The sequence below is a fragment of the Montipora foliosa genome, chromosome 2 (genome assembly GCF_036669935.1).
Source record: "Montipora foliosa isolate CH-2021 chromosome 2, ASM3666993v2, whole genome shotgun sequence".
Classification (NCBI taxonomy): Eukaryota; Metazoa; Cnidaria; class Anthozoa; order Scleractinia; family Acroporidae; genus Montipora; species Montipora foliosa.
Window position 1 is genome coordinate 23,049,112 of NC_090870.1, and position 10,000 is coordinate 23,059,111.

Below are 10,000 nucleotides of genomic sequence, written 5' to 3' on the forward strand. Positions count from 1 at the left end.
GTAATGTAAACAATCTTCGCACTAGCAGGGCTCAAAGTTTATTTTTAGCTTTGGGAGCACTTGTGCTACCAAGTGTATATTTCTAGGCGCACTGCCAAAATTTTAGGCACACAGCAGAAAATGTTAGGAGCACAGCTTAAAACATAGCCTGCAGTGCAGGCGGATTTTGGCGGGCGCGAGTGGATATATATTTCTATCGGATGTTCAGGCCGCCATCTTGAAATAGAAAAACAGTGGAGAGTTGGGGCGAGGTAAAAAGTTTACCAAGCGTGGGACAGTTTGTCATTCTCGCCCCAATTCTCCCAGTCTGCAGCGAATCCAAAATGGCGGCAAGACACTCGAAAGATCGAAAGATGAAAACCACCAAAACCGCCTGCACTGCAGGCTATGTTTGAGGATGCATTAAACACTCTCAACAAGGCTGACAAGAGGCACGTAAATAGTTACGTAATAGTTGTGATTGAAATGTCAAACTTGTGATTGATTGTACACTTTTACAGGACTCGTCTTAATTAAAGTTAAGCATACTAATTAGGTGAGCTAGGGATCTTTATTGATAATTCGACTAATTAAAAATTCAACAACCCCAGCCTTTCCCTACTACAGTACCGCCTGGAAGTATTGACCCCTTTACCGCGTCATTGCCGCGTCACCCTGTCGCGGCTTTCCCTCGGTATTCCCGCGGTAGGCCGCTTTTCTGCCGAGGAAAATTTACGGCTAGGCTCCAAAGTTGCCGCGGGAAAGTCAACCGAGGTAAACCCTCGGTTATTAAAATTCCGCGGTAGAGTTGGGTTTCTGTTGACTTTGTGTTTCGATAAGCTATTGTAGATTGTAATGTTGAAATCCCACCGAACAACAGAAACTGAACAAGTTTCGGCTGAAAATTGCGAACAGCAAAGAGGGTTATAGCCGCTAATCATGCACCTTGGTTTCCTTTTCCTTTTACATGCGAAAAGAATATCCGTACTGTAGCTAGATTCCGACCACATTTGAAACCTTCTTTGCGACAAGCATTTGTATTTTGATTGCAGTGATTATTTCGAAGACTTATCGTGGACTATTCATTCGAAGGTTCGACGCTTGTCCTACTTAAATGGACTTCGCCGTCATTTTATACATTTAAGTTTATGGGAGAATATGTCCGCTTGTTTTTTGCAACTCAGCGCACGGAACATACATTTATTCATCTATTATTTCGATATCCTGCAAACAGGAGAGGGTTTTGACAATATTTACAAACTGAAAGCTTACATGTTCAGGGTGAACGGCTCGAAAACCTTGCGTGATCAAGTTACGACTTCTTGTGGTTTCCTACTTCAGTATTACTTTCTAAGGTTGTTTAGTGTAACAAATCACAAAAAAGAAAAACACTCCAAGGAAAGAACTCAGGATATCAAACCCCTGAAATAGTCGAAAATTATTTGATCTTAACTGAAAAGATTGTTTTCGTGCTCTGGGTAATCATTGGTGCATATCGGCGTGGTTATGCAAATTTATCATGAGTGGACGCCCGCTGCGAAAAGAGTTGCACGTGAAAGCGCAACGTGAGCACTGGAGCAAAGATGCTTCGAACGTTCTAAAGTTTGTTTCGCTTGCTGGTTTTGCATTTGTTAAAATTCGTATGCAAACGATGAGCGTTCAGATAAGTAAGAGACTTTTTTTCTCCACTAACTACAGTCTATTCTTAAATTTGTTTTCCATGCGTAATCAACATGCTGCAATTAAAAAATATTTATGGAAGTCAAGTAGACTATTGCACGACTGATAAAACAACGCGAAAATGTATTTTGCTGCAATTGCTATGAAATAACAATTTATTGCCGATGAAAAGCGATGAAAGAAAAAACCGTTCTTAAATTATTCGTCGGTACGTTTGGTCTCAAAATAGTACCGACAAAGGCTCCGATGCCTCGAAAGAATGTTGCGATGAAAATTGAAATTTGACAAGTTTAACAATAATACAATGTATGTGGAAGGAATACCTGCTTTTAACCAAAATGGCGATGATAAAACGAAGACAATCGCACAAGTTTGAATTTCAGGTCTCCAAATAAAATAAAGTCGATCAGGCTTAGACGAAAAGAGATACAATTGAACCTTTTTCAAAACCAAACAAATAACTTCTCACGCACACATACAGTATTACAACCTGGAGAACAACGAGTGTTGCGTTGGCTGGATAATCAAGCTGTCGCTTACACTGTATCTTTAAAGAAGTCTTCAGTTTTACATTATGTAAAGATTATAAAATTTGAGTCCTTACGTAAATGGCACACTTTCTCATTTTGATTACAATTTCTTGCATTAAGAATCGATTCTTCACACCATGAGATATAAAATTTGACAGTCTTCCGCTTATTATACAAGAGCAACAGATCATCGTTCTTTCCCGCGGCAAGCCTCGTCTTTTCTCCTGCGGTAAATTTCCCGCGGCAAAGTGCACCTCGGTTTTACCGAGGGAAAAAAATTTGCATACCTCGGTGCCGCGCGTCCACTACCTGCGGCAAAGACGAGGTATTGCCTCGTCCCGAGGGGTCAATACTTCTAGGCGGTACTGTATCTATTCAATCCCTCCCTGTGCTTTCAGACAGTTGAACTTTATCGGGATTTACAAAGCAACACATGTGACCTGAATAGTGCGTTTCTGTTCGTCCTTATGAATTATTAAATACAATTTATTTTAATCCCGTGTTTGTTGTTTTAACTAGTAAGGCCGACTTACTTTTCATTTGGGACAGCGATAAAATTCTTGTGGTTCTTATATCAACTTGACTTCTCACTTTCAACAACAAATTATTATTACACGTTATCACATTAAAGTACATTCGAAATAACAGAAAAGTTTTCATCATGTATTTCCTTTTCAATGTACACTTGTAACCAAAGAAAATATACTTGAAAACCGGAATAGATACACAACTTCATAATTGATAATAGCCGCGTACTCCAATGATTCCATCAGGTTACCAAGATCAGACTTTATGCTGTCGGAAATGACAAATAAATTCTGTGCATTTGGCATCGATGTCTCCGCTGTTGTTAAATGAGCCTACACAACATCAAGCATGATGTGAGGATTCGATCGCTAAGCTATTCTGGCTACCTATTAATCATTTCTCAAGAAAGAACACTTGAAATATAAAATGGCTAAAACACAACTCGCACATCAAATATCAACCCACATATGCAAATTAGTTAAGTTCAAACATGATCAATCCACAAAAACAGAAAAATCTCACAAAACCTCTTCCAGACAAAATTTTTATAGAAGCAATCAACATGGAAGAAAAAAACTTCCCATTTCATTGCGTGCCTTCAAACAAGCAACACACGCCATGTCAAAAACCACATGCAAATTTCCTGAAATTTCCCACCAGAGTGCTGGATCAATTCCTTGACTGAAGTGCCATTTCTTTCAACAATGAAGCAAAAAATGGACAACAAGCTTTCTTTCAAATAATTTTTGACTGACACGAATTACTCAAATTTACTGATTTTTTTTAACCTGGAGACTGTGCAAAGTTGGGTACAGATAAATAAAATTATAAATAGCCAGAAAATTGTAAACACAGATCCACTCAAGGTGCTCGATTCCTTCTCTGATATACAACCCAAAAAAGTTATTTCAGAATTTGCTGATTGGTTTACCTGCTGAGTACATAACACTACAGTTAGTAAATACATTGTATCAACGAGAATTCAAAGAAGTGGAAAATGCGACTAAATTTCTTGTGTGCGTTGCGATGTTTATTATAAGCTTCTTATGCAATTTTTTGACAGAGAATAATAAATTGCAAAAAACACTCCACTGAAAGATTGTTAAAAAATCTTTATTTTTGAGTGTTCATTTGGAAAAAAAGATGAAACACCAGGGCTCGAAATTGCGTCCAATACAAATATCTGGAGAAGTCGCAGTTAGCAGTTGCCACTTTGCTGCTACTTTTGCTAAAATAAATAAATGATAAAATTATTTTGTTTTTCGCTGTGAATTTTCTCTGAAGATAGCGTAATTGTAGAGTAATTAGCTGCAATGTTACGTGCACAGCTCCATTCCTTCGATTAGTCGCCATTTTTAGCGGTTTCTTTACACACAAGTATTGCAGGCTCCTATTTTTTGCTAAACTGCTGACAACACAATGCAGCGCGGCGATTTTGCAACTAAAATTTGCGAAATTGTGACTAAATTTTTGTATCTTATAGCAAAATGCGACTGGATCTTTTCGTTAATTTCAAGCCCTGAACACTTAGCGCTAAATAATATTTCAAGTGAATGGGTAGAAAAAAAAAAACGCGGAAAATCTCTGTCTTCAAAGAATATTGTTGGCTCCTCAAATTAACTTAATTTGACACTACAATGACTAAACAAATCTTTTCTGACGTTAAAAACTGGCTAGCTATTAATCATTTGCCAGAAAGAACATGGTTACAAATTCCTGTCATCTTTATGAGGAAACTGCTCGCACATGCAAATTAGGTACGCTCAAGTATTACATAACACGATGAATCCACAATGGCCAAAAATCTCACAAAAACCTTTTCCAGCGAAAAATGTATTGAAAGAAAAACATATTTACTATTAGAGGCAAAAAAACCCTTCCTATTTCTACTGCATGCACTCGAAAAAATAATGCAATCTGTGTCAAAAACCATATGTAATATGAAATAAATTTCTTACAGTTCAGGATCAAACCCTTTTCTGAAAACCTTTCGTTGAATAATGCAGCACAAAATAGACAACAAGCATTCTTTCAAATAATTCTTCACTGAAGACTGTACAGAGTTGAGAACAAAATAAATGTAAATAGCCAGACAACAGAGATGCAACTTAAGTAAACACAGATGCATTCACAATGTTTGATTCCTTCAATGTGTTTGTTAAACCCATACAGAATTGGCCATTTGGTTTCAGTGTTGTACATACATGTAACACCACAGTAAAATATCACAAATACAGCTTCACTTTGATACAGAGAGGCATTTTGTGTCGAAGTCCATTACTGGTTGCTTTTGAGATTCCAGATATTTATTTTTCACCGCCTGTCTTGTTTATCCAATTGACGTTCCATTCTTGAGCTCCACAAGAGTATATTTTGTTTAAAGAACCACTAAAACACCATTTACGTTACAATGACTTCGAGCATTGCAGGTTTATTAACTAATATTCTACTGTGTCCGCCTGGTAAAATTTACACATTTCTACTATCCCCTGACAATACTTAGCAGGGGAGTGACAGGAAAGACCTACTGCGCAACTTTTCCATTTTCCCGACACAGAGGAAAAAAAAACAGGGAAATTCAACTCATATTCTGCCTGGATTCCCTATGGTAACCCAGTAATAAATGTATTGGATTCACTATTTGCTTCTTCTGTAGTGATATAATTATTGATAAATATGTGCATAGACCAATGCTAAATACACGTTTTATTACCTTACCTGTGGTGAACCGTCGTTCTTTTGCCTCAGAAATCAAAGACTTTGTTTTTACAATAGAAGGACAAGGGTGGAAGCTAATTTTTTTAACAGCTCCAGTGGCGGGCGGCTTTACCCAAGAAAATCACATTGCTCCACTTTCAAATTTTGCAGCAGAATGTCCGAAAGATTCATACTTCTTCTTGTACTTCTTGCTCGAAAATTGGTCTAAACGGCCGGGAGCTAGCCCTCGAGAGAAAATCAAAATCCCATACCTTCCAAGTGAGATCCACGCGTGCCAGCCTCAAACTGTTCTGCTGATTGCCTCTTTCTGATCAGACACCGTTATTATTGATCAGTTATTGTTTAACGGCGTCCAATCTATTAAAGTGATTTCCTTACACTGGGTTAAATGTGCGTTTGATAAACTCTCGTATTAGCAGATTAGGAGGCATCCAAGCACCTGCTGCAACTGTTATGTAATAATGAAGACTCAAAGCCAAATCCTACATTGTTCTTTACAGACAAAGTAATTAGATGAGTTCTTGGACTGTAAGTAACACTTACCAGTCCTGTTGAAGTAAGAGCCAAACTAAATTGGCTCCCACAGCACACTTTCTTGATCACTAAACCCTGAAGACCTTCAATAACTTTTGGTTTATAAACTCTGTTTGTATCTCCATGACCAAGTTTACCTTGCCAAAAAAAAAAAGTTAAAATCCAATTAAAACTTGGCTGCCATAATGGTGGTGATGGCAACAATAATAACTTCTTTATTACTGCTATTATTTAATATGGTAACATCGGAACATTACGTGTCAAAAGCTTATTAAAAACATCAGAGCAGATAATTTTTACTAAAAAAAAAATAATTTATCAAAAGAGTAAGCTGTTAGCCCTGAAGTCAGTCTGAGAAAAGAAGAATGCTTGGAAATTCCACCTTTATCAATTTGTTTGATACAAACAAATTTTCTTGTTTCACTCTCTCACAGCACTACAGTTTCTTTAGAAACAGAACCATTCAAGAAGTTCTCAGATGTACATCCTTGATCATAGTGTCAAATGCATAAAGAAACTGTCAGCTCACCATTATCTCCACTTCCAAAGGACCAAACAGTCCGTCCATCCCTAGAGGCACACAAGGTATGAGAACTACCACATGCCACATGGCCCACATTACCAACATCTTTCACCAAGGTGGGCACATTCCGACTGTTATTATCACCACAACCTTTAATTAAACAAGAACAGCAAGTCATACATCCACGCTGTCTGGATTACAAGCATTTCCTTCTTTATAATATTTTTACTTATGACAAACTACAGCCACTGATTTTATGCTAATCAGTGCAAACTAAAGGTACGTGTACATGTACTATGAGGAGTGTAAATTAAAATTAATGGAGGGGACATTGTTTTTGACAGGACTGACACCTCAAACGCCCTAGGACGCCCCCAGTTGACAAGTAAAATCATTTGGCGCTAGAGAGAGAAAAATCTGTCGCTCCCAGGGAACAATGGTTAAATCGGTAGATTCCAAGGTTTACCAAAGGGTTATCAGCAAAAATTTAATGAAGAGAAGCAAGATTCTTAGATGTGTGGTACACAGTGTCCCTACACGTACCTAATCTTCCATAATCTCCTTCTCCCCAAGTGTAAAGCTCACCATCTTCTGTAACAGCAGCACTGTGTCGATATCCTGCTGTTACCATGCTTACAACCTGCAACGTGCGTAAACATGATACATACAACAATAATATTATGGGACTATAATTTTGCAAGCCATGGAAAAGATTATGGGTAGTTTTATCAATTTGGTCAAAATACTCTTACACTGTACCAAAGGTCTTAAAAGTACAAAGCAATTCCAATGATTTTTTCCCCAATGGATACACCAGAATTTAATAATTATGGTGCAATAAAGACACTGTGCCGTGTGCCACGACAAATCAAACCTGTCAATATCCCCATGCATTTCAACTAGCATGCAGGTCACAAACAGGTGCACTGTAAACTAGTAAGAAATTTCTTTGGTTGCTTTCCACCGTGTACTGAGATAATAATTTGTACGTACAATAATAACATAATACTATTTTTTTTAAAATGGTCACCTTCCGGGACAAACTTCCTTCAATAACTTTTGGAGTCTTGTGTGTTTGGCTGTTTCCATGACCCAATTTGCCATAATCTCCTGAAAATATAAAAAGCGTATTAATTTTGTTAAATGTTGCTGTCTGTGAAGGATTTGAAATTCAAGTAGGGATGACAAAGTACTGAACATTGTACATGTACTTCTGTCCTAAATCACCATGTAGTTTGAGTTAATGTGTTATACACTCGGACAGTAAAATTGATTTTCATGTCATCCTCTTTAAAATCCTTATCAACCTGCCGTAGGATGAAATGCTTGCAGTACACCCTTCAGTTTAATTATTGCAATTGAACATCAATTCTTAAAATGCTGTACACTCATGAAAAGCGTTTTGCCAACCTCACAAACACAACGATTTGCCTATTACAATGACTATAATAATATATAGATAAGGCCTCTACTTGTTAATAATAATTATTATTATTATTAGCAAGTAGAAGCCTTATCAATGCTACATGTACATTGAACTGTTATCCTCATTCAGGTAAACACCTACTACTTAAATTATCATCATTATCATCATCATATTCATCATCATCATCATCATCATTATTATCTGTTTTATTGAATAACTTTTCAGTTAACAATTTGTTTTGAAGCTTGCTGCAGACAGTGTCTAGGCAACAAGTTCCTGGACTAAAAAAAAATGTGTCTTTCATTGTCTTAAACTGTAGAATTTTTTGGTGATTTCACAGTTCTGTGATATAATCCACTTCTGACAGTTGGTTAGCACTTTAGTACCATCTTTTTTGTGGGCTACATGTAGATCAGAGAGTTCTTTCTTTAGGGTGGTGTTGAAATCTCCCAGGAAGTTAAACACTATATTGGTTTGCTTGATCTTGTAGTCGGGATAGAGTTTTCAGAGACCCAGTCTTAAATCCAGATACCTTCTCTTCTTATAATCGTTCCTATCGTTGATCTGAAAAATTCAGGACTTCAACTGGTTCGAACCCGTGACCTCGCGGTGCATGTACAATAACCAAATTACTTCACAATTGGCTCTTTGTATGATTTTTATCATCCCTCATTTGGAAGGATTGTGAAGCGATTCTTGATAACTTGAAAATAAAAATCATACACACTCACCAACCATGAAGTAATCTATATTTACCAAGGAGAATATTTTGAAATTATAAAAAAAAGTCCCTCCGAGTGCAGTGAATCACTAAAACCATCTCACCATCTCCCCAGCTATAGACCTGACCATCAACAGTAACAGCCAATGTATGTCCATCGGATCCCTTCGATGAAGACACCTGCTTCACTCCACAGTCAGTATCTATTACAACTCTCTTTAACTGTTGTTGATTGACAGAATCCCCAAGACCTAGTCGGCCATAGCTTCCCTAATGGTAAAAGACAAAGATGGTTAACCCATTGACCCCTGGGAGTGAGTGATGTACTCTGTCTAACGGCAGACAATTTTACTTGTCAATGGGGGGGGGGGGGGAGAGGGGGGTTCAGGAGTCAGTGGGTTAACAGGGTTACTACTTTTCTCTGGAAAATGATTATTTTATAGTCTAGTTAATACTTTAATGAATTCAAAGTAATAAAGTTTGACAGGTACTTTAAACTGTTAATTTAATTTGTAATATGAAGTTTTGATAATGTTAAAGGACTTCTCCTTTTCAAATAAATTGTTGCAGTTTTAGAAGTTTGTAAATTACTTGGTACTTGCTTTTACTGGCATTTGCAAAGAGCCTGACAAAGAAACTGCAGTCTTTTATTTCCAATGCATGCTTTGAGCTCCCTGTTTTCCTGATATTTTATTATTTATAATTTTTATATGAACATTCCATTTTGCTGCAACCCCAAATTTTCTTTGTAACTTAGTTCTTACTTTCTGCTACAACGTAGATCTTGAATGAAGACTGAGGAGCAAGATTTTCTTTCATTTTGATGATTTTGTTTTCATCATTGTTAATACTGTATACTGGATGTTTCCCGAGAAATGTATGTTTTAGTTGTAGCTAAACATGTAACTTTTCACTGTAGTTAAGTAAATTAAGTCTTTATTATACAGCTATTGGTGTATAGGCAGTATCCCTTGTGAGGTATGTCACAGGCATACATGTAGGTCATTGGAACCAAGAGGAGCTACAAGTCATGGAAGACAAGGAAGCTAATGACATAAATTGTATGGTAGCTTTCACCCTATGTCAGATGTAGATCGACTATATGTATGTGCCTAGAGATGAAGGGTGCATTGTCTGATGGGAATAGAGGAGACTGTGGGATATGAGGCACAGAACCTATACAAATACGTAGATGGACCAGTGGACACTGTCATGAACACAATCAAACAATACATGAAAGAGGAAGGGATGCGTCAGCAAAGGAATAGAAGGCCAAACAGGGAACAAAAAAGATGGATGCACAGTCAGAAAAGGAAGGTCATGCATTAAACACCTGGCCCTTTTTTATTCAAGATTACCCA

The 10,000-nt window shown here is 37.3% G+C and overlaps 1 protein-coding gene across 1 annotated transcript in view; it reads right to left on the reverse strand.

The window, feature by feature from the left end:
- The window catches only part of LOC137992692 (probable E3 ubiquitin-protein ligase HERC1), a 151,866-nt gene that overhangs the window by 113,615 nt on the left and 28,251 nt on the right, over positions 1–10,000 (reverse strand). Inside the window, exons 5-9 of the mRNA XM_068838173.1 lie at positions 8,744–8,909; positions 7,523–7,602; positions 7,036–7,132; positions 6,499–6,642; positions 5,979–6,106 (exon numbers count right to left, since the gene is read on the reverse strand). Of these exons, the coding sequence (XP_068694274.1) occupies positions 5,979–6,106; positions 6,499–6,642; positions 7,036–7,132; positions 7,523–7,602; positions 8,744–8,909 (615 nt within the window). The remainder of the gene's footprint in view (positions 1–5,978; positions 6,107–6,498; positions 6,643–7,035; positions 7,133–7,522; positions 7,603–8,743; positions 8,910–10,000) is intronic.